This window comes from Pleurodeles waltl, chromosome 12, assembly GCF_031143425.1.
Source record: "Pleurodeles waltl isolate 20211129_DDA chromosome 12, aPleWal1.hap1.20221129, whole genome shotgun sequence".
Lineage (NCBI taxonomy): Eukaryota > Metazoa > Chordata > Amphibia > Caudata > Salamandridae > Pleurodeles > Pleurodeles waltl.
In genome coordinates this window covers 224177084-224202625 of record NC_090451.1, presented here as the reverse complement: position 1 = coordinate 224202625, position 25542 = coordinate 224177084, and the positions used below count along the sequence as shown (strand labels likewise).

The 25542-nt window shown below is 45.9% G+C and overlaps 1 protein-coding gene across 6 annotated transcripts in view; it reads right to left on the bottom strand.

The window, feature by feature from the left end:
* WWP2 (WW domain containing E3 ubiquitin protein ligase 2) overlaps positions 1-25542 on the bottom strand; it is a 461427-nt gene that overhangs the window by 154685 nt on the left and 281200 nt on the right. For all 6 annotated transcript variants that reach the window (XM_069216846.1, XM_069216845.1, XM_069216843.1 and 3 more), the window contains 2 exons: positions 11090-11208; positions 9558-9765 (listed from right to left, as the gene is read on the bottom strand). In XM_069216846.1, coding sequence (XP_069072947.1) covers positions 9558-9765; positions 11090-11208 — 327 coding nt within the window. The remainder of the gene's footprint in view (positions 1-9557; positions 9766-11089; positions 11209-25542) is intronic.

Here is a 25542-nt window from a genome sequence, read left to right as displayed (position 1 = left end):
AGAGTGTGCCCCCCTTGCTTCTGTAGGTTATAATGGCTGTCATATTGTCTGTTTTGATTAGGACTACTATGCAATGAATACGTGAAATGAAGGTATTTTAGAGCCAACTGAATGGCTAGAAGCTACAGGGAACTGATGTGATGTTCCCTCTGTTGAGGAGTTCATATCCCTTGCATTGCATTTTGTTCTATATGTGCTCCCCCTCCATCTGATTAGAGATTCGGCCAAGGTTATGGTAACTTGGGGAACAGGGTCTAGAATAAGCGTGCCCTTCAACAAGTTGTTTTGTTCCACCATTGCAAAGATCGATGGGTGCAGACTTTTATCAACATTAGATTCTCCATTTCACCATCTATTAGTGACCACTGTGTTGACAGACATTGTTGTTATGTGCACATATGTAGTCTGACTTATGGCGCTATTTCAATACATGGCTCTGTCGTGCCTAGAAGGCACATTATTGTCCGTAGTATAATATATGGTTGTGGTTAAGAGAGATAGAAGTTGCTGAAACACTGGCACTCTCTGGGGGCTGGGATATGCTGTGCCTGTTGTGAGGTCCAATATTACCCATCCAAATGGTTGAATCTGTAGGGGTGCAGATGGGGTTTGACAGCATTCATGGTTACAAATATATATATATATATATATATATATATATATATATATATATATATATATATATATATATATATATATATATATATATATATAATTAGGGTTTACCATAAATGCAGTCTGTAGGGGTTGCAGATGGCATATGACTGCATTTATGGTGACCCCTAACACATATATAGATTTGAGGGTGGGGGTGACATGTTTGTGTTGTTTGAGGTTGTAGAACGGTTGGCCACAAAGCTTTGGACTTACTGGAGTTTAAGTGAGGTGGAAGGAGGCCTGTGTAAAGACCATTACAGTAGTCCAATCAGGACATAACCCCTGGAAGAATTAAGACAATTTTCTGTGAGCCGTGTAGCAAAGGTAAGCTCCCCTACAGTTGACAGAGGTGAAAAAAGGTATTTCTGCAGACCGCATTTATTGGTGGGATAAAGGAGAGGTCACTCTCAAAGTTAACGCCCAGGTTGCATGCTTGTTTCACAGGGGTGGTGTGCGGAGCTCATTTCAGCAAACCAGTCAAAAGGGAGTGCAGCAATAACCAGACCAAAAAGCATAATTTTAGATTTGTTCCTGTTGCGGCATAGACAACTGCTATGCATTGACCAATGAAGGCGCGAGGCCTTTGGATAGACGAGTGAATAGCTAGGATTGTCTTGTAGCTTCAAGATCTGGGTGCCAAGTACATACATACGGTAGCCAGTGTTGAGGGAATCCACGATGTCGGCCAAGGGGGCTATGTAAATGTGGAATTGAATGGAAGCTGACCCTTGGGGAACACAGCAGCAGATATCGGCTATGTAGGATAGCAATGGGCCTAGTTTTGCTTGTTGTGTGCGGTTTCGGGGGAGGTAGAAATACCATGCGATGGCCATACCTCCAATGCCTACTCCATTGTGCAAGTGGTATCTGAGGGTAGTGTGGAATGCATGTTCCCTCAATGTCAGAAACACTGAGCCAAAAGAGAATGCGTAGATGGCTCGCCCTGTTCTTTCTCTTTATCCACGTCTGCTACTCATGAAGGGGCTTGTTTTTCCTTTGCATATGCATAGGCGGTATGGCTTCTAGCTTGGCCTGGAAAAGAAAGTTAAAGTGGGGGGGTTTTCTGCTCACTGGTTTTGTACTGTTCATTGAAGACAACAGGTCGACTCACACTTTGGCAATTTCGGAAAAGTCTGTGGAACACTTGAGGCAGCTTAGCTGGCTGTAGACCCAGATCCAGGGAGGCTCGAAGGGGTGACTGGGAAGCGGCAGCATTGCACTCTTCACACATACAAGGCAGAATGGTGGGTAGCACAGCACAACAATCCACTTACTCCATCATGTGGAACATACAGGAAACTGGGTTACAAGCCAAGCACCATAGGGTTAGTTCTTTTCTGATGTGGCGCACAACACACATCGCCATACTGCACGAGGCCCATCTGACCGAGCAGGAGGGGAGATGGCTGCGTGCCCAGTGGAAGGGTCAGAACTTTTACACCATACTTATTCCACATATACTAGGAAAGTTCAGATATGGATGCCATCTGGAGTGCTGGACCAGGTGGAGTGGCAGAGGGGTTGACCAAGAGGGCACGTACATGTTTGTGAGTGGAAGACTAGAAGGATCCTGATACACATCCTGGGCCTATACTCTGCGAATATGGGCCAGGCGGCATAACTGCATTCCTTAACAGGAACACTCGAGAGGTCAATGACCAGGCTTCTTGTGGTGGAGTTTATTTCAACAGAGTAGCAGACATGGGTATGGATCACTGACACTCGCTGCTGAGGGAGGTAGCTGGGCAAAGATGGCAGAGCAACTATGTGACTGAATATCTAATTGGCACTTACTAGAAGTGCGAAGACCCTCACCCATTTGTCAGGAAATACTTCCACATGTACATGCAATTCTTAATAGACCTTCTGCCCACATCCAGACAGTTTGTAGGGCACCACATAATGTAAAGTACCTTGCCAAAACCCGCCGTGACCACAACCCATTTCAACTGACATTACGCTGAGGCGCAGCGCATACCCAGGTACCCTCCTGGAGACTACAATGCTCTGCCCTGGTGGACACTGCATATCAAGGCACTTTGAAGGATGAGACAGTGCGCCACTTCAAACTTAATGCAGGCTCTGCAACCTCACCACTGGTCAAGTGGGATAACTATAAGGCGTATATCCAGGGGATTTGAATTAAGACCTCTAGCAAGGTTTGATCGTCCCTAAGCTCCCAACTGAGCCGCATGGAGAGCGACATCCAGACACTGGAGCTCCAGACTATCACAGAGGCTGAGGCTTGCTGTGAAGTTATGAAGCCAAGGGGAGGGAGCAGACCAAGCCAGAGACCTGACTAGCCCTGCACAATTACAGGGAGTACCTGGTGCAAATGCATGCAGACAGAGACCATGCGGGGTGCTTGCTCGCAGGTCTTCTGCTTGCAGAAAGTTGACACACCACAACCACTATACAACACCCAAAGTGACACCACATACATAGAGAGGCAGAAAAAGTAGAGGTATTTTCTGACTACTATAAATCTCTATATGGACTTACTCCAAAAGCAAAATTTGAACAGCTGACGTTCTTCTTGCCCACCACACCCATGGCCATACTAACCCCAGAAGGGAGACAGAAAATGGAGGGCCCTCATTACGAAGGACAAAATACAGCAACGGGCAAGAAACCTGGTGGTAATGGCCTCCCTTTGGAATTTTACACATACTGCCAGATGAACTTCTTCCTCATCTGGCCAAGATGTTTGAGGCAGCACATGCAGTGGGTCAGCTGCCATAGTCATCACATAAGACCCAGTAATGCTTCCAAAGCAGGGGGATGGGACAAGCTAGACAGAAGTGCATACTAGCCTTTATCACTCCTTAATCTCGACCACAAGATCCTCTGGAAGATTACTATGAACACTGTGCAACCCTGCTCTTTGTATCTGGGCCACCTGGACCACAGTGGTTTTGTTCCCGAACATGATGTGACTTTTCCATATCATGAACGGCACGTCGGAGGAGTTAGATCATGGAGTGGTGGTCTCGTTAGATATGAAAAAGGCCTTCAACAGCATCTCATGGCCCTACTGCTGCAGGTCTTTACCACATGGGATTCAAGGATGGGATACTGGCCTGGGTAGAAGTGTTATACACAGAGCCCAGAGTGAAAGTGTGGCTAGGATGCAAGTACTTGGATTTATGGCAGGTGTAAGAGGCACCCGTCAGGGCTGCCCGCCGTCACTGCTACGTTTCGGACTCTCCATAGAACCACTGGCTTGTCAACTCCGTATTACGGCTAGGGAGCACAGACTACAAGAGGGTTGCATGTCGTACATCATTTCACTCTTTGCAGGTGACATCCTGATATACCTGCATGATATCACCAACGGATTAGGCCCCACTCTGGGGTTGCAGACAACCCTCTTGTGAGGAAATGGAATGTATTATATGGTGTGGTTGAGCGACCTTACCATGTAATGTATTTATCAATCCCTTTAGGCAAATAGGTTTGGTTTGTCAAAACTTCAGCTCAACCCTGGATCCTGTGTCTGACCAGCAAGGCGTGCACAAAAGAACAAGTGTAAAACATTTAAACAATACTGAAACAATTGAAGAAATCAACAAGACACTCAAGAAATCCGACATCAATCTATAAAAACAGACTGTATTTTCATGCATTTTTAGACACCACAATGAAAAAGATCCACAAGAGGGTTCTGGGAAAATCGAATTTACAAGGTATAGTAAATCAAAGCATTTCACCTAACTGATAACAAGCACTCGCAGATTCAATAAATTAACACTTAAAAAGATTTTTCACCAAAAAGTTGGACTAGTTGTATTGCGGTCAGTTAGAGTCACTATAGGTAACAAACTCCAGTAGGGAGCTAGTCAGGGGAACACGCAAGTTCCTCAGAATCCATTACCTCCACATGTGAACCAGTCTCTGGACAGTTCCAGGCAATTTATCCCCTTTCCAATGGATTTCTATGGAAGTAGTCCTGATGCAAGAGATGAAGGATGTTGAAGATGCTCAACGATACTATGGATTTGATGCGGTCGATGGAGGTCTTCCTACGGTTATTCCTCACTCCACGAAGGGAGTGAGGATATCCTGGTCACGGGGTCGCTGTCCCTTGCAGTCCTCTCTGTGCTGGTAGAAGACCAGTCACCATTGGACTACTAGCTGCCCAGTATCCTGGTCACAGCCAAATCCTTCACTGGGAGATAACTCTGCTTCAGGGCAGCTAAGCTGCACTCCGACGATGCTCCTAGGCTCAGCTAACTCGGATGCAACTTTGAGTGTCAGATTCTGGTCTCTGGTGCTGCATGGTGGCAGAGGTCTGACGTTTCTGGGCTAGCAATTTGCCCCAGTAGGCTTCTCAGCTGTTGAGGCCCTGTGCAGTGAACAGGAGGTCAGCTCAGGGGACCCTTAGAGGAGACATGGAGATACCCCAGTAAAGAACCAGACACAGACCCTATACCACACGTATTGCTAACCTAAAGCCTGACACAAAATAAGATCACTATTATTTACACAGCATTGGGTCAGGCGGTAGGACCCTTGCTCACCAACCTGAAGGACACCTGAAGCCAGGACATGCAGATCAACTTCAGTGATGGTGCCTGGAACAATCCTGAATCATATTCCATGGGCCTCTCAAAACTCTTGGTTAAATCTCTTACAATTTAATTATGTACACCAGATATATCTCACCCCTGTGTGCCTACACAACATAATTGGCACAGCTTTGATTGCCAACGTTTATCCCATGATGTGGAACGGCGACCGAAGTCTGTGCTTACATCACACAGGGGACAAGCAGACACCACATAAATTCGCCCAATACATGTCTACTAGTGTTGATGCCATGTCCTAAAGCGGACAGAGTGGGCAGCTGCCTCATAGATTTGGCACTGGCATGGCAGGCAATAGCGAGTCCCTGGAAGGAGCCTTCGGTGCCATGGGTGGCGGTTTGGTGAACGAATATTCTCCACTGGGCTAAAACCGAGAATACACGATTCAGCAGCTCTGCCAGCAAGCGGGTTGGGCACCCAGATCATGGTGTGATGTACTACTGCTGGGGCTCGAGCCTGACCCAGACTGGTGATCGCCCCCGAGATGTCGACCACGTGGAATATCACTGGGATTTACTCAGGGAGGTATACACAGAGGACACATAGCCACCACGCAGGCAGCCGCAGTTGCACATTAGGAATGGGCCCTTTTTCTTTCTTCACCACACAACCCCTTCTTGCAACACCAGAAAAGGTGCAAGTGGCTTCTCTGACCCCCTAAACCCTCCCCCCAGCCCCCATCTCCCTTTTCCTGTTTGCCAAGGCACAACCAGAGAAAGGGCTATGGCCTGTCCATACCATACATCACAGGAAACTAAGCAATTTGCGGCTTTGGATCACTTTGCTCATTGCACCGCCAGTGTATCAATGTCAGAATGTAAATCTGTTGCATCAGACAAGAGTATGAACTGAACCCATGTCTTCCTTTATCTGCTAAAATCTTAATAAAGAACAATAAAAAAAAAATTGATGCATTTTTAGTCTTTCAGTGCTCAGCAGCCGCTTCATAACACCTCTGCAAATGGATAAAAATAATGGATTAGGTGGAATACTTGCTAATTTTTGTCCATGGTTAGTGGCTGTCTCTAGGCTGCTGAAGGGCAGCATGTTTTCTGTCCACATATCTCCCACAGAAAGTAACATTTAAGCCTCAAATGAAGACGTATGCGATTTTAGGGAGCCAATCTGTGTAAATGGAACCATTACCCACCATACCCGTTCTATGTGGCCACTCAAACAGTACGAAGATTATCGGAGATGTATGGTAAGCAAGAAATCTTTTCCCAAGGTAGCGAGGACTATGGTGATGTAGAGCTTTGTGTGCAATTAAAAGATTTGAACAACCTTGGCTCACGTACTGGAAAAAATTTACAGACATCAAAGTAGAGGCGCTGCAATCGGTCCACGTGAGCTTGAAAACTGTAAGAGCTGGAGGGTTCTGAATGAGTGATGAGTCTAGGTAGCATTGTACTAGTCAAGGTGGGACATTACTAGTAGCAGGACAGGAACACAGCAGTGGGAGTGGTCAGCTGGTGGAGGAACTTTCAGAGAAGTCTTAGATGATGAGGCAGGCTTTTAGTGTCAAAGCTGATTTTAGGTGGAAAGGTGAGCACAGAATAAGGTAGATTCCCCTGCTTCCAAGGTTTTGTGACTTCATTGTAACTGGTACAAGAGCGTGGACGGCATTCTGCGGAAATGCCTATCCTAGTTTTATCATCTTAGTTTTGGAAGCACTAAGGTAAAGCCTTAGTGCAAGACATACATGCAGTCTTGGACTGTGACCCATGCCACTCATGAATCCTTAAATAAACTTCGTACTTGTATAGCGCACTACTCACCCGTTAGGGTCTCAAGGCGCTGTACGCATACCGCTGTGGAACCCCTCCTGGCTTTTCCCTGTGAGGTGCCCACTCCTGGGCAACCTCCAAGGTGAAGCCAGGCATCCAAGCGCTGTTGGGGCCGTTGTGGAGATTAAGCAAGCTATTGCCCAGAGTTACAGAGTGGGGCCCATGAATTAGATTAGGCACCGATGCGAGAATTATCAGGTCCGAGGAAATTGAGCCCAAGACCCGCCGAGGCGGGAATTGAACCCTGGTCCCGGGCCAGATTTCTGCATCAGGGTCTGCCACTCTAACCATTGAGCCACACTTCTCCATTAAATGAGTCAGCGTCTGGCTACCATCATAATGGCTACAAGTGAGAATGAAAAACAAAGACAATGTTTATCACTGTAATGTCATCCTTCCTTTCCCGTCAACAAATCGCAGAACTGTACTCTATAGGTGCAAGCTGAATTAAGTAATCCTTCAAAACTTTCATTACCTAGGGATCTGTCGATAACAGCAAAGATCGCAGTGTTCTTTACTTGCTTCTCTGACGCATAAGCGTACTTGAAGTAACCCAGTGTCCTAAGACATGGCCATACACATATGAACCAGAGTACTGTGGCCAAGACCCAGCTGAGGAGAACAACCCTTTGTGAGGTTCCAGATGGTCTTCACGGGGTCGAGGAACCAGCAGCTAGGCTTTAAGCACATCCTATCTGAAATAAACAACTAGCAAAAAGACTACAAGAGCAGCAGTAATAATTGGTAATAACTATAAAACTTCAGACATGTTTATAGTTTCAGATCTCCTTACAGTGTTATGCTATAACCTCTCCATAAATGGATATAGGTTTAGTCCACCTGAAGCACTCAGAATTTAACATCGCCTGACACAGTCCTGATTTTAGAATTTCTAACATGGAAAATGTTAACACTCCTTATCAGAATTATAGCTTTTAACCTCTTTACATGTTTATGATTATACAATTCCTAACATGGGTATAGTTTAGGCATCTGAATATGGTTATGAATCTATTTTTAGACGTGGCTGTAGTTCTATGCCTCTTTAAGTGAATATGATTCTATACCTTTCAGCGTGGTTACAGTATAAGACCTCCTTACGTGTTTTGATTTTAGTCCTCGACACTGATATGATGTAACATCTCCTGGCGCTTTTATGTTCTGACGCGGTGATTGTGGTTCCAATTCTAACATCTTTAATAAAGACATGTATTTACATTTCTTGACTTCACCTTGAATTTAGTCTGCCTGACATAGGCACAAGTCAACATCTCCTGATGTGGCTGTGATGCTAGACCTTAAATAGTTATGACAACATTTTCTGGAGTGGCTACGATCCTATGCAGACTCTCTTACAATGTCCTGGGTTTAGACATCTCCTGATGTGGCTGTGATGCTAGACCTTAAATAGTTATGACAACATTTTCTGGAGTGGCTACGATCCTATGCAGACTCTCTTACAATGTCCTGGGTTTAGACATCTCCTGACGTGGTCGTGATGCTAGACCTTAAATAGTTATGATAACATTTTCTGGAGTGGCTACAATCCTATGCAGACTGTCTTACGTTGTCCTAGGTTTAGACATCTCCTGATGTGGCTGTGATGTTAGACTGTCTTACGTTGTCCTGGGTTTAGGCATCTCCTAGTGTGGTTACAGTGCTAGGCCTTCAGGCATTGTTATGATTTACACTCCTGACAGGGTTGCAGTTCTAGTTCTCCTGACATGGTCATAATTCCAGATATTGTGGCTTGGTTAAAGTTCTGTGCACACCACCTGACGTGGTCATAGTTTTAGACAAAAAATAATATGGCTATGGTTGTAGCCCTCCTGACACGGTTACAAGTCGACATTGCTGGCGTGCAGTTGCAGTTTCGTACTTCTCGGCATGGTTAAAACACTGTATTTTCATGTACAGTTAAGTTGGATACCTGGAAATTATGTGAAATTAGGCTACTTTTTAAAACAGAAGCACAACAAAAAAAGCTGGAGTTTATTTTTTTCACAAGCAAACCTGCCCTCAAGCAGTTTAAAAACAATTCAAGCAAGGAGTGAGAAACTAAAGGTAAAGGGACAGACACGATACGCTTCTGCTCTTTAATAAACAGCTGGATAAGCACATTTCAAAATTATGTTTTTCAGAACCTTCAAAAGCCAGAGTTTCTTGCAAAACTAAAAGCTACCTCTGTTTCGGGAGAAAGTTAGCATTCAAAACGCCCTTGTTTCTTTAAACGCGCCGGATAATGAGGCATTCATCACGTCCAGACTATAAAAATTCCTGGTAACCTGTGTGTACAGAAAGCTCCCTTACACCGAGCTCCGGCTGCCCATCACTCTCCCCACCTGAGCCTCGCATGCTCCCCTCCTCCCTCCCGCAGCCCCCCCGACTCGTTCCTGATGGCAGGCGTCCCGCTCCCCAGTGGACTGGGCACTTCAGGATAAATACGCACCTTGTTCCCGCGCTGCTGAATGGACCTTAGTTTTCTGTCAGCCTGGAGAGGTAGCCAGGGCTATTCTTAACCACTTACCCAGGAGGAAGGGCACCCAAGGCGTGTGTCTCCGTGGGATGGGGCTGGGCAGTGGGCACGGAGCCTGCATCTGCCCTCGTGGCGGGGGCACTGGGTGCAGGCGAGGCATCGGTGCCCGTGCTTGCTTTAGGTGCCGTGGGCGGTGACGGGCCACTGGTCATGGAAGTTGCTTCTTGGCTGTCAACAGGAGGGCCAGGGAGTCTGCTTACTGTAAATAAGAAGGCATGTTATTTATTGTTAGGGCGGCCATCTTGCACATAGGTTACTAAATTACATCAAAGTGACGTAGAGTGTCTGGAGAATGTCCCTACCCCTAAACCAACCATTTGAAATGCTATGGGGCTCGCGTTTGCTCGAGTTAGAGCTATTAGTGTTGTAAATTCCTAACTCGACTTTTATTGCCATATAAATTGAAAATGAAAAGTAAAACAGTTGCTAAACAAGCCGAGTCAAAGCGCCACGGCCACCATGAGCATGGGTGCAAAAGAGACACAAAAGGAAAAATACGTTCGCTCGCAGTCAAACATATCAGCAAACATGCAATCTTCCATGTACCAGGGCCGATGGCCAAGGCGGTAACAAAACTGCGAAAGAGGGACAAAAGTAAAGCATTTACCAATGATGATAAAGGATTTTGAAAGGCAAGCCCATGGAGTGATAGTGATGGACGTGCAGTGGGGGTGGTTAGAAGCCCACAGATAGATTACAACAGGCCAGGGTGCTTGCGCGCTCGACCTAAAAAGGAGTGGCTGAGGCGGAGTGGCACTCATACAAATAAAGTGGTCATTTGGAAGAGTTTACAAATCAGAGTGTCTGAAACGATAGGAGCAGCAATGGAGTGGTAAGGCCTATTGTACAAAGCAAGAAGTGACAAAAATCAAGCATGCAGCTAGAATACCTCCATCACACACTACACAAACTGGTCTGCAAAATTCTTTACCAAGGGACAGCATTATGAAATATGGCAGTAGAGCAGATCACATGGATGGTCTCTTTGGACTAAACAGTGTTGTAGGCATTGAGGGGTATTCCCAGGATTGGTAGTGAAGAAAGAGCGGAGTCTGTCATAAGACACTTCCTGTACTTATAAGTAAGGATACACAGAGTAGGTCAGAAAAACAACATTGACTCGTGTCCTAAGTCTCCCATCACGGACTGTGTGCCGAACAGCAATGGAGAGGTGAGCACAGGAACTCAACCAATGGAAAAAGAGCATAGAGAAGTTGGACCCTCAACAGTCTCCCAAGTCTCAGATGAAGTAATCAGAAATAAAAAATGTACCTAGATCTAAGATGGGGGCCTCAGACGTTACATGGTGTACCATGACAGCCCCTCCGCACAGAGCACCAATGTCATAGGTGCAGTGGGGGTGAGAGCTGTGAACATGATGGCCGGCACATTTGTTGTCACAGTCTCTGAAATGGAAGCATGCAGCTGAAGTATTTCCCGACATTGTAAGTAAAGCGTTACATCATCAAGAAAAGCAGAGCACGCGAAGCGAAGGTGGGAGTAGTTCTTCCTCCTGTATTTACCAGTGGTGGCTGCGGGTTCATGACGCTTCAGACTCTTGACTTGATGCCGGTCCTGGCTGCTGGGGCTTGGATCTTGCTCGGCACTCTCTTCTCCATTCTCATGGGCATCAGGGTGTGCTCTGGAGACACAAAACAGATGAACATGAGAGCTCAGCCTCCCGCATCAGGCGCTCGCAGAGCATCTACACACCGGCTAAAGATGAGGTATGCTCTGTATAGGTTAGCAGTAGCAGATAAAAGCAAGTCAGAGAGGCCGGAATTCATCTAAAAGGCTCTGTTTACAATCTCACTCTAGTACTGCTAAACAACTCGGATTGTGATTGGTCTAGACAGAGTAATAGGAAAAAATGGATTATAAAAACGGTACAATACTGTGGTGCCAATGATTATGTATTAAGTATTGTAGGTGTTTCTGGTGCATTTTGGAAATAAATTATTTTAATGAGATGTTTTCACTAGTTTTTGTACGGAATATTGAGAAATAAAAGAATTTGTATGAAAATAAAGTTATGTTGACATAATTTAGCAAAATAAACTCCCCCAGTGGTACAAACTTAATTGTCAGCCAGTTGGGTTACTGGCTTTGGAGGGATTAGCTCCTGTTTCTCTTATGATCATCTATATGGGTTTAACATTTAAAACATGTCTCACATGCTTCCAATGTACCTAAGCTGTCCTCACTGTACCATTATCTCTGAGAAGCAGAAAGACATGATGAAACTGTTGACCGTCTTAGAGTCCCAGAACGTTGTGTCTGAGTTACAGTATACAATCTATCCTTCAAACAGCAAATGCTGTATGTGATCCTCTTACAGTACAACTAAGACAATAGCAATCACTTGAAGAGTAAAAAATGCAATAGCTGACGCTGTAGAGTGTGACCTGTGAAATGTCCTGTTCGGAAGAGTGTGAAGAAAGGACTCTACCTGCTGGCATTATGTGTTCAAGCCCACCTACGTAGCGCCTCGTTCCTGAGTTAGGACATTGCTGGATACAGATGTGCTTGCATGCGTCATACACTACGAGCCTTTAGTTATCCTGGTCCCAGCCTTGTGGGTTAAGTGATCGCTGTGACATAGTCCTAAATCTGCTGCAAGGGAGATGTTCCAGGATTCACAACACAACACACAGATGCACGACTACATCAACACAGCACTAGTGACAATCTCTTTGGGAGACCCAATATTATATCGTATACGAGGCACTAGAGTGCATGGATTCTTTATGAGTCCCATCACGTGAAGGTCCACGGTTCAGACGCGGCAGTGAAGGTATTGTGCACCTTTCTCCATTGATACACTGCGACACTAGTACAATGATGAATAAGATCCTTCTGTGAAGTGCACATCCTTAACCATCTCTTGCCACTGGGCTTCGTGCAAAGCCCTGAAAAGTAAAGTTCACTGGGTGCACTGTCTTTCCTTTAAGTCTATCTCGGAATAACGTAAACTTCCCTCTTCTGGTGGCAGATACAACGTGCATCAAGTATCTTACACTGACTGCACCCACAATCTACCACCCGTGGCAAAGTTCCACCACCTGCCACATCTCACACTGTCACCAACCATCAAACACCACCCATGCAGCCACCTACACCAATCATCTAATGTGCATGTTGCGTTTCCACCACCTGCACCAGTCATCTAAAAATGAGGAAGTCCATCTTTCCACATGAATTGCTGCCAATCGGGACATGCAGACTTCACATGCAGGAAACCACATTAATAATAAAAAATGATAAAGGATTTTGAAGAGCAGTAGCCAAAAAATATACATTTTCATCTTAGAATTGTGAGGTTTCATTACAGTGTGTGTCCCTGATTTATGATTACGCATGGTTGAGAAATTCAGGAGAAATGTGAAATGAGCAGAAACCTTAAGTTTCACTAGCTTGCTGGCAGAGAGTAGCCCAAGTATTTGCACAGTGTGATTCTGTACCACCGGAATCTGAGCATTCCCGACTGCATCAGTCACCCACTGGCATGCTGAATCTTCCTGGACTGCAAAGACAGCTCCGAGAGGTCTGGAGTGCCTCACTCCAAGCACTGCCAATCAACTGGTTTGAATAAAAAGGCTAACCCTGCAGATCAAATGGCGGTCTGTCAGACTGGCTACAACACCCGGTTATTTAAACTATTCGGAATGACTTCCCATGGACCAGTGCTAATTTACCCAAAAGGCCTATCAGGCTGGTCCGGCTGTGAACGCTAGGAAGGCTGGGGACGTGCTGCCTGGGGGTACTGCCGTGCCAACATGGGCCTCTCGCATAACCATCGCATACTGTGCAGCAAGAGTCCGTCTGCCATTTCCCAGTTTGTAAACCAGATCCCGGATCCAACAAGATGGAGAGAAGACAGGCCAAGGCGGATCACGCTCGCTCCTGACGTACACAGAAACCGCGGAGTCAAAACATTTTTCTTATGCATGCACAGGGCTCTAATTTTACATCTACCAAAGAAAACTTGGGAAGGCTTGTTGGAACCCTAAAACGCCACAGTGCTTAGAGGCTGGGCGGCGCTCTTAACTAGACATGAAAGCAACTGCTGTCAGTTTCGCGTCAGTTCTTGCGACAAATGAAATACCATACTGCAGACACTAAAAGGTATTATTGCTCCATGCACAAGCGAGGATCGTCACATGTCTCAGGGACATTTACCAACGACTTAACACGAGTTTACAACAGCGCGAAGGATTCTAGAAACGTAGATACTTCTGGCGCTCTTTTTGGGAGTATTTCTGCCCCAGCTGCGACAGAGGGTTCTGACTTTGCAAGGGATGGGGGTGGACGCAGCGGGCAAACACTTTATTTCTTCTCGAACGATACCGGCAACTGTACAGCTCTAAATAGAGAGAGGCCCGGTAATGAAACTTGAGGTTTTATACAAACCTGTATTTATCCAAATATGGAGAAAGGGGGCGGCAGAAAAGAGGAGCGTGGAGGACGCTGTGGGGGGAGAAAGGGGCGATGGGAAGGAACGACGAGAGAGAAGGAAGTAGGAAGCAATGCAATAAACGATGGATGAAGCGGATAAAGCAAAAAACAGATAGAAAAACATACCGTGGGCAGAGAAACTTGGAAAAAAGAGCAGCAACAAGGAGAGAAAGATACACATCGTCAAAGACAAAAGAAAAAAAAACAAATAGGAAAAAAAGAAAAGTGAAAAGAAAGAAAAGGCAAGGATGAGCATAAAAGTGTTGAAAACTTTAACCTAAAAATACAAAAGAATAAAAAAAGAAAGGAAAAAAAACTTTTGTGGGCAAAAACAAACTACCTTTCAGGCACACAGGGCAATAAGTAAATGCGTGTGCTCGAAGAAATCTGACACCTACACTGTGGGCAGGCTGGGCTGGGGCGGACCCTGGGGTGTCCAGGATGCACTCAATGTCGCTGGGCCTCCTCGGAAGCGATCATGTTGTGGGGGTCTCTTCTTAATAACTTTACTGAGGAGGTTGAACATGATTCAACTGAAGGCTCTAGTGGGGCTCTTCTATATTTTAGCACTGTGATTATGATGGCCGACTGAGTTATTATGTGAGCCCTTACCGTGTAAGCCGGCGGGTAGACTTGGCTTCGGAGCGCCTTGAACTGCTGGGGACCTTGCTCTGTAGACCGTGAGACCCTGGATATATGTACTGCCTTTTTTATTTTTTTAATGTGCTGTCATGAATACAGATTTGAAAATTTCCTTCCATTGACCTATTGATATGCACTGCTTATTATTCTTATTGTGTTCCTCTATTATAAAAAAAAAAAAAAGATAAATAAAAAAAATTCGCTGGGCCTGATAGACCTCCGCTTCTGTAGAACTGGCTATACATACTGGCACTCACCCCTGTGCACTCAGTGCACTCATGTGCTGGATAACTTCCCACAGCACAGAACTCTTGTAATCCGGCCTGCAAGGCAGGCAAAGGGCATTGTTCTGTTTGCAAGAGGCTCTTCCACTGTCCCCAATCCGTCTGCTTGTCCCGCAAGCTTCCTTAGCAAAACACTGGTTTATAATAATAGCAGCAGCACAGAACACAGCAGCTCAACTGTCTTGGTAAGTAACCGCACTTCACAAACCAGCTGCAAACCTAAAATAGTACACCTGAAAAAACCTCAGCCAGCAGAGAAGGAAAGACAGTTCATGCCGCATCCACTGAGTAATTCAATTCACTATCCCACGGAAAAGAAATGAAGCTGAAATTTGTTTAACAAAGCTGTACAAAGGCCTTCTCAGTCAGCGCAGTCAAAATGTAGGATTGAATCCTGGACACAGTCAATCGGCTGAGCACAGACTTAGGACAAACAAAATACTCAATCATTGATCACTCGTCTGCCCTAAGCCTTCCACTGCTGTGGCATGTGACTGTGGCCTCTTTTCACCACTCTCACTGGTGGATCCTGTGGGTGAGTCTGCACGTGAAAAAAACAGAACATGTGCAAAATCACAGCACATTAAAACACCACTGCACCTGCGCCGGAGGGCAGACAGCACTTCTCAGGTGAGGCGCATAAGCCGCAACGTTGGACAACTCTTAGCATCCAGAAACACAAGTGTATCCTGGAAAGGACATCATGGTTAATCTGGGTGGGAGGACGAAAACTAACAAAGTGCGAATGTGAAGGATTTCGAGGCCCAAGGTGAGTACAGGTAACACTTAACAGGTCAGGTGATCTAACAGATGTGAAGCTTGAATACATGAGCCACTAAAAACTCTTCAACTCATCAAAAAAACTATTCAAGGACGTCAACACCATAAGTCATTCAATTCATCTACACAGCCACACTGTCACTGGTAAATAGACAGGCAGTCTTAAACTTCTGTTAATATCCTTTCAGGGATGGCTCCCATGGTAACATTTGGCAGCTGGCATCAGGGGTTTCACTTTGACAATAGTTCACACAAAGTTCCACAATTAGACCGTAGATGAAAATAGTTAAGGCAGGATGCTCTATAATACCTTGGTTTTCTGGCACAGCAGCTGCTCTTGACTGCACACTTCACCTGATGCCACCACCATCCGTGAGTGACCTGTAACTTCCATTTGCTCTCCTAACATGGCTCTTGACTCTCTGGCTCTATACATAGGCCTTCATTATGACTCTGGCGCCACGGTGGCGGTCTTACCGCCGATAGGCCGGCGGTGAGGACTGCCAAATTACGAGTTTGGCAGTTTGCCCTAAGCCAAACCGCCAATACTCCACCTGTCCCGCTGCTTTTCCACAGTCCGACGAATGGTAGGTGAGCAACTCCAGCACAGCGGATACCATAATACGGCTAGCGATATTATGACACGGGAGAATACCAACATTTTCTGGCGGTCGCATCGCTAGAAAAAGATGGCGGTCTTGCATCCTGGTGACAGGAATAAACATTCCTGTTGCCAGGATACACTCACAAACACGTCCACACACCTGCACCCACATACTCCCACACACAAACACCCACGAACTCGCATCATACACCCCCATTCACACTAACATACATACATAAACACCGCACTCACGCACGCGTTCACTTCCCCCTTGCCCAGCGCATACATACATTCACACCCTTCTTCACCCCAGTGCATACATACATTCGCACTCCCCTGCCGCAGTGCATACACGCACTCACCCGCTCTCCCCGTTAACTCACACAAACACACACCCCCTTCCACTCACACAAACACTTACCCCATCCCCATCCACTTACATACATATGCACACGCATACACACACTCACCCCTTCCATCCGCTCAATCGCAGTCACGCACTCAATCGTCCACACCCACACTCCAGCACTCACCCCCTCCCCCATACACACTCACTCAACCCCACCCCAATCCACACTCATACACCCCCTCACACATGCAGACACGCACACACATACACCCCCCGCATTCACGACATTCACACGCACCCACACATGACGACATGCGCACAAACACACACACACCCTCCCCTGTCGGGCGATTCACTTATCTCGTCCGTCCAGGAGGGGACGGGCCCCAGCGCTTTCACCGCTGGCAGCACCCCACCATCAGGACACCGCCACGCCTTATTACGAGTTGCAATATGGCATGCGGCGGCCTTCTGGCGTGGCGGTGCTGGTGGTGGAACCGCCTCTTCACCACTGACCGCCAGCACGACTGGTGTTGGAATTCCGCCTGGGTTCGGGCAGAATTACAAAATCATTCGTAATAGGGTGGTCTTAAGACCACCAGCACTGGTGGTCTTTGGCGCCACGGTTTCAGCAGTCTAACAAAAAGACCACCGAAGTCATAATGAGGGCCATAAGGCCATGACTGTTCAACTTTATATGATATGGAATCATCATGGACAAGAACATGTTACTGGCCACGTCCAGTACCCAAGTGGACAAGTTTGCCACTGGAAGCACCCGTTTTTCAATACATTCAAGGGGCACAACATTTTCACTTCTGAGTACAGAGAACTTCATGGCTTATCAAGTGAAAGAGTCATCAAACCCTCCAGAACAGTGCAATGCAACAAAGACCCAGTCACAGAGAGAGCTTTGCACAGGTGAAACGTAGGATGACATCTGAAGAACAGTGGCAGGCTTAAAGTACACAAATGACAAGGACTGAAATAGCTAACAACCACAAAGAAACACCTGGGTCTGAAAAGAGATAAAGGAAGAAAGACCTAGTTGACCAGACATATCCCTTCTTAATGATGAATTACCTTACCTACCAGCCATGGCATGCTTCATCACTGGGATTCTCTTTGCACAGTAATACTTGATCAGGGATTAGTTGAGTTTTAGGCCTCAATTCGAGGATCCCTGGTGGTCACCGGATGTTGCAGAGGCCTCTGGAAATAGACAAAGTGCACCCTGAGCTCCTCGCCAGGCTAGTCGAGTTGAGACATAAAACCCAATGAATGCAGGTTGACCCACAGTGGATCCATCGCCGAAATTCATTGTGGACCACTGTTTGGTTTGTATTTTCCTCTTTGAGCATGCCTGATTAGCAGAAGCGATACGCAGAGGTCCTGACGAATGCCCTTACACCTCTCTTGAGGGTTTAGCAGGCAGAAACATGTTGACCTACATCAAGCGACAGACAGAAGCAGGGAAACTGACCACTGCAGTGTCTCTCATTCTTTTTTACTTTTTTAATCCTAACACAGGCATGCACGAATAAAGTTGCACACATGCTCTGGAGTCATTTTTAATCAGTTTTTCATTTATCACACGCTCTGCATACCTCACTACCCTTTAGTTCATCATATGGTCTTCATCTACTGTTTTAAAAACATCTGAAGAGCTCCTCCTTCTCAGTGAGGGAGTTGTAGCACACACCATGATCAGGTGTCATGGTGCGAGAAGAATCCCAATGATAAAGCATGCCACCTGTTGTGGGTGGGAGAATTCCTCCTTAAGAAGGGATACGTCTGATAAGCTCGGTCTTTCTTTATCTCTTTTCAGACCCAGGTGTTTCTTTGTGGTTGTTAGTAGTATGATTTGTGAGTGAACACCTACTGATCTATAAATATTCCCTGACCCTCTTTCTTGTGTTTATATGAAAGGATTAAAATATCGCATTGATCCAGTGATAGTGGCTCCATGTTCCACCAACTTGCAAGTAGGTTGCCAATCTGATTCGTATTGCATGAAATCGCCACTGCCCTGGCTGAATGTCCTTACCTTCTGTTTCTGGATACCATGGATTTATTGGGCTTCAGTTCCAGTACGTTCTCTGAAATGGTCTTCCATTTTTGCCTAGTGCAGTGTCTGTTCACATGAAATTTGTACAACGCTTTGGTAGGAGGCTAGGTTGACACAGATAAGTGTCAAATATTAATACCAAGTACACTAGAAACAGACTGTAGCATCATGCCCAGCCTGCTCATAGATGGTCATAAGCAAGCACACTTTGTGTAATGGGAAAGTTATGTGCACAACATTTATATCCCCTCGAGCCAAAACAGTTGCAAGTACCCTTTTGTGCCCCATCAACAACTCAGAAGCTTTTTCAGACGTTTCCAAACGTTTCTCAAATGAAATTACGGGATCTTCAAGAAACCTTTAAAAAATTGTTAAGCAAAATTGTAGATTTCTTTAGTGCACTTTGGACCTTGCTGGACACGGGTTCCATTAGCTAAAAGGTTTTCTTTTTCTTGCCTGATGTCTTCCCAGGAAGGTGTGGAATTTCTCTGATGCCCACAAGAAGAATTTACTAGCCAAGAACTTATGGTCTACAAGATTTTCTTACCTATAAGCCTTAAATGCTCTAGGTACCATCATTCATCTGGGGTACCTACCAGTGACACCCTACCCTGCCTGCTTTAAAGTCCTATGCTAAACCTACGCACTCTTGTGTCTTGTATGGAAAAAAGAAGGAAGAGACCAGCTGTGCTTGCTGAGGAAGTATAATGAGATCAATAATGACCTGTGCTTCAGTCTCTGTCTGTAAGAACCTGCTACCAGGAGACTGAAAATAACATATGGCGTGATCTGCAGCCTGCTGTGGAACTTGTCTTGTTAGCCCAAAAGTGAAAGGAATATTAAATATTTTGAACAACCTGTTTGTACAATATGAAAAATTCCTTTACCTTACTTGATGCCCGAGGGCTGAAAGTACTTAGTGACTGTATTAATGTGGACTGAATTTGTTGTCACCAGTGGTGACAAAATTAAAGAAACTATTAAGTAGTCCTGTTACTACCCCTACAACATGACTGTTGGACCTGGCCCTCTCTGCAGGGTCACTCCCAAACATTTTGTCTTTTACCCTCCACTTTTTGCTGAAACCATTTTTGTCTGCTTTAGGACTGTGCACTTTACCACTGATAACCAGTGCTAAAGTGCTTGTGCTCTCGCCCTAACACATGGTTACATTGGCTTTTTCCCAATTGGCATTTAATTTACTCGTCATTCCCTTACAGAGTGGTATACCATATACCCAGGGCCTGAAATTAAATGCTACCAGTGGCCTGAAGCACTTGTTGTTCCACACACTCAAGTAGCACCTTAACACGAGTCCCCGTCCTGCCAATGCAGCCTGACTGTAGTTTTAAACTGCCATGTCTACTTGGCAATTAAAACTCTTACAAATCTTAAACTCCCTTTTATTACAAATAAGTCACCCCAAAGGTAGGCCCTAGTTATCCCATAGGATTCTGGGTGCTGTGTAATTAAAAGGTTGAACATGTACTTTTGAGTTTTACATGTCCTGGTGGTGAAAAACTACTAAATTTGTTTTTCACTACTGTGAGGCCTACCTTTCGGATAGGATAACATTGGATATTCCTTAGTACATTTAATAAGCTGTGGTTACCAGTTGGGAGCAGGTGGCTATCACACGTTTGGTGTCTATGAAATTGTAATGATAAGCCCTTTTTAACAGTGAAGTTGGATTTTTCATTATAATTTTGAAAATGCTACTTTTAGAAAGTTGGCATTTTCTTGCCCTTAGTGCTTTTGTGCCTGTAGTCTGTCTTGGGTCACATGACAAAGTGTTAATAACAGTTAAGATTTTGGAAATTCCTCCCAGACAGTCACACAGTAGGGAGATTAGGTGTGCCTTAATGGGCCATGTGCTGGCAGAATGGGGCTACAGCCACCTTTGAGTCAGGACAGAAAGGCAGGGAAGTCCATACACTGTAAAGCCACTATCTAGAAACTTCTCCCACCTTCCAGAACCAGCCAGTTCCTGACACCCAAGTGGTGCCTCTCAGGCCGTGGACCCATTGCATGGCTCATAGTCTCTTAAATTGATCTTTTGGGTTCTTCGCAACTGCAAACAGGCCCGCTAGCGGTGAGACTACGCTGCTCACACCGAAATGCAGCACAAGTTGCTTCCAGCCTGACTGTTAGCACAGCTGCATAGACCACCCACGGGGAAGCTCCAATGTAAAGAGCCACCCCGTCTGTCTCCGACATCAGGCCCGCTCTTCGCGTGACTCTGACAACTGCCTGCAACGCTCTCCATGCTCTCCACGACCCATTCCCATGCGAACAGGACTCTTGGCACAAATCTTGAGAAGGTAAGCTTTCAGTGGGACTCAGGGTTTTGGAATTCCTATGTGGGCACCCGGGACATAGCAGGAGCCGGCCCTGGGGGATGGGGTCCCCAGGGCCATTAATGGCTCTGGGAGGAGGATGTTCAGCCTCCCTCCTTTTTTTTTTATTGCGGGTGGGCCCCAGGGGATGGGGTCCTTGGGGCTGAAATCTGCCTGAGAAGGGGAAGGGTCGCGTGCCCTCCCACCCCTTTTTAACTTTGGCCAGGTCCCTAGAGATGGGGTCCCGGGGCTGAAATCACCCGGGGGAGGCATTGTGGCTACCTTCCACTTTTAATAAGGAGGCCAAGCTCCAGGTGATGTGGTCCCCATGGCCAAAATTGGCCAAGGGAGAGTGGGCCACACGCACCCCCTCACCCATAATAAAAAACAGTTCTGCCTGGAACTTGGCACATTTTTCTTGCAACTCTGGTTGAGTCTTGAGATGGCTGCCACCACTTCCTGGTTGAAGTGGTGGCAGCTAATCACATATCAGTATGACATCTGTCGGACCATATGCGCCCCTAGATATAATTTTTTTAAATTACTTAAAAACTACTGAACAGATTTACACCAATTAAAAAAAGCACTTTTTCTGGACCAAGATCCAGCGTTATGCCAAATTTGGTGTAATTCCGTTTAGCGGTTCAGGCTGTAATCGTATCTACAAAACCTATGGAAAATTACATGGGAAAAATACCTTTTGGTTCCCCCCCTTTTTCTCAGCTCCCACTTGATGAATCACCCCCAAACTTTCCATCCAGCAGCTGAAGTGAGTTGCAAACTACTTTTGAAACTTTCTTGAAGATTTGTCAAATGGTGCCAAAGTTACTAGCAGAAGAATAAATGCGTTTCCTATGGCAACTAGGTCCTAACTGTAACTATCTACTGGTGTTTGCCAGTAGGAGATATATATATATATCAAATCCTTATGTTCAAGGAAAAGCCGGGACACCATCGTGTTGATGTATATTTAATAAGCCTTATCCACAGGAATCAGTTTCCCCCCCCCACACACACACATATATATATATATATATAAATAAATATATATTAACTGAAAAAGCTATATATTATAAAATTTGCGCCATACATCTTGCTTGTTTGACGCTTTGAAGTAATTGCATGGAATGACCATAGCAATAACATATGGGATGGAAGAGAAAGAAAGAGATTGACGGGACTACAGGGGGAGCCTCAAGGCCCTTGCTGTCTTCTCAGGCTCCCCGCATCATGCAGGAGCAGGCATTGTTCCCACAAGCAGGGAGCTGCTTTCAATAGCAGCTCCCTGCTTGTGGGAGCAATGTTTTCATCTATTTCCTTTCACACATATTTGCATGCAGGGAAACAGATGTAAACTCTACTTTCTGCAAGTGAGAGCTGTTCAACAGCTCCTGCTTGCAGAAAGTGGAGTTTGTTTGCTCTTGCTTGGTGGGAGCTGACGGTTGTGGGCACCCTTGGACATAGTAGGAACCAACCCTGGAGAGGTGGCAGTCCCGAGGGCCATCGTTGGCTCATCGAGGGGGGGCTGCTATGGCCTTTCTAATGTGAACTACCCCTAAGGAGGTGGTGGTCGTCAGCGGTCCGTGTCAGACCACCTTCCTATTTTAAATTCAGTCCCGGGGAAGTGCCTGTCCCCAGGGATGCAGAGGAGGGGGAGCCACAGGGAGATGGTGGTCACGGGGCTGTGGCAGGGGGCGTGCGCAGCTCCCCCACATTCATTTTGTTTAAAGTCCCGTGGAGGTGGTGGTCCCCGGGGCTTGCAGGGCTCCCCGTATTCATTTTGTTTAAAGTCCTGGGGAGGTGGTGGTCCCCAGGGCTGCGGGGGGCGCATATACCCACGCATTCAATGTAATAATTACAAATACTATTACAATAATAATCACCCCAGAGAGGTGGTAGTCCCCAAGGCTTCAGCAAGCCCAGGAGAGGGCCCCATGCGGCCCCCCTTTTTTCTTTTGACATGTCCCTGCGACCTAGCCAACCCAGGTGCTTCATTAAAAACAATTGCGATGTTGTTGTGAATTTGTGGAAAAATACTGTTAAAAAGTGGGTTTTTTGCCCTGGCCGGGTGCCCCTGGAGCCCCAGCACCAGAGCTAAGGGGTCAGGGTGTACCTACCCTAGCCCCTTTTCGTTTTTTACTTTTTTTCTTGGAATCAGCTGACGCTGAATTACCAGATGGCTGCCAACAATCCCTGGTTTGAAGTGTTGGTAGACAATTAGAGTTCTGCAGCTCTCTGCATTAGCTCTTATTATTTTTGCGAAGTTGTCGGGGAGGATCTGCGGCCCTAGATATACAAATTTATTTTCCCTTTAATATTGCAAAAGCTACTGAACGGATTTCCACCAAATAAACAAAAGCACAATCTGTGGAACAAAATCTAGCTTTCTGCTGCCAAATTTGGTATAATTTCAGCAGTGTGGGCTGTAGTAGTGTTCAAAGCTCCTATCGGATTTAACATGGGAAACCCATGTTTTTTACTTCCCCCTTTTTTTCAGCCCCCGCTTGCCAGATCATCCCAAAACCTCTAATGCACAACAAGAATCACTGACTCACTTTTTACAGAAAGTTTTTGAAGATTCCTTAAATGGTGTGAAAGATTTAGGCAAGTCAAAAAACGTTTTTTTCTATGGAAACATGGTTTTAACTATGACTACCAATACAGATATATATAAAAAAAATCACGATCTGACACTTTTAGAGGCAGATGGATATCCTGGCCACAGTCCAATAGGCAAGGACTGGTGAAGATTGTGAGGATTACAAACAACTGCTGTTGTAGTACAGTGGAAAAAAAAGTTGTGTCCATTAAAAACCAGGTGGGTCGGGAAAGTCTTTCGTTCTAAAAATTGAGTATTGTTCTAAAACGTTTGGTAACCTAATTCAATGGTATTCAATTTACCAACCTCAGAAGGATGATAAACTCAGGCTGCGTCTGCTTGCCAAGGTTTAACCCGCCAATTAAAGGAATATGTAGGAAGACTGCAGGCCTACGTGTTCAGCAGACACTGCCAGCATTCACTGGAGATTACAAAACTCACTGAAGGTACGAAAACTGTAGAAATGTCAGCAGATCCCAACACAGTAAAGTTTGCAAACACAATCTTAGAGCTAACGCTCTGCTTAAAAGGCTGGCGGTGAGAACCAGCGGGAGCCGGGCGTTCAAATAAAGTCCTCGTCGACGGCGCGCAGTTGTAAAAATCCTCATGTTTTCGTGAAAAAGGATGCGAATTGCAGGGCGGGGGTAGGGTGGCAGGCAGGGAAAGAAGGCGCGGGGCGAGGAGAGGCAGAAGAATGTAGCGGGAGGAAGAAAGGGTTTAAGAAAGGCAGGCGAGCTGAGCGGACGAAACAATCCCTTCCGCAGGCTGCGCAGTCTCGACAGGGTTGTTAAAACTAGCGTCTGGTTACGGCGACCTCGGGTAACCCTTCTGCGCCCTCGTCCACGCTGCACAGCTACTCGTCTCCTTTTTAATAAACGACTACTTGTTTTATCAACGGTGCTTTGGGGAACTGGATGATTTAATGCAAAGAAAAATCAAACAAAACGTGGAAGAAAATGGTGGGAAAGCAAAGCAGAAACAGCGAGCAGTGCGGGGCTCGGAGGCCCAGTGCGGATGGCGGCTGCCTGGAATCTAATCCAGCGGTCTGCAGGGAGCATGTAGGCCCCACCTGGAGAGTTAAATCCTACCTCGAAAAAACAGGGCCAGCTAAAAGCATCCAACCACCAACCGTAGTCTCTTCCAGGGCCCATAAACTAAATACAACTATTAACTGACTTAGGTGTACTCTTTTTTTCCTCCGCCTCGGAAGGATGAAAGACAGAGTATGCCCTTCGGTGGAATGTTACCCGAAGAAGTTCCCTGTGTTTAAGATCGATGTCGACTCAGTAAGCCCAGTCAAAAAGATATTCAAATACGTGTCCGAGGCCGAGCACGCCGTGGGTGCCCGACCAGTACAACACTCACTTGGGGTTGGTTGTGTTCCCAGGATACTCGACCTGGCAGTGAGGACTGGATGTTCTTTCTGGCGGAGGGGAAGATGATAGATATGTATGTTATGCTATCCATTTTTGCGCAGCGCCCTGTAATATCAGAAGGCAAAGCTTTCTTAATCTGGGTACCCTTTTGCTATGGTTGTGGAATTTCCAAAGATAGTTTACATAAGGATGATTGCGCACGATTAGTGGAGATGTGTTAAATGCCTAGTTTAGTGATGGTTTGTGTGTTGCTTAATGTCGATTCTGAACAGCAGCAGTGAAAAAAAACACGAAGATGCATAGGGGCGCATTGGTCCCACAGGCATGAGCACATATGGTCCATTATGCTGAGGCGGCCAGCGTCTATGCATCACCGCGCCAGCACGCTTATACGTCAGAATGCGGAAATCATTTTGGCAGACAGTCATAAACTAAACTAAATAAAATGTGTTCGAAAGTGTGTGTGTCGTAAAGGAGCGTCAA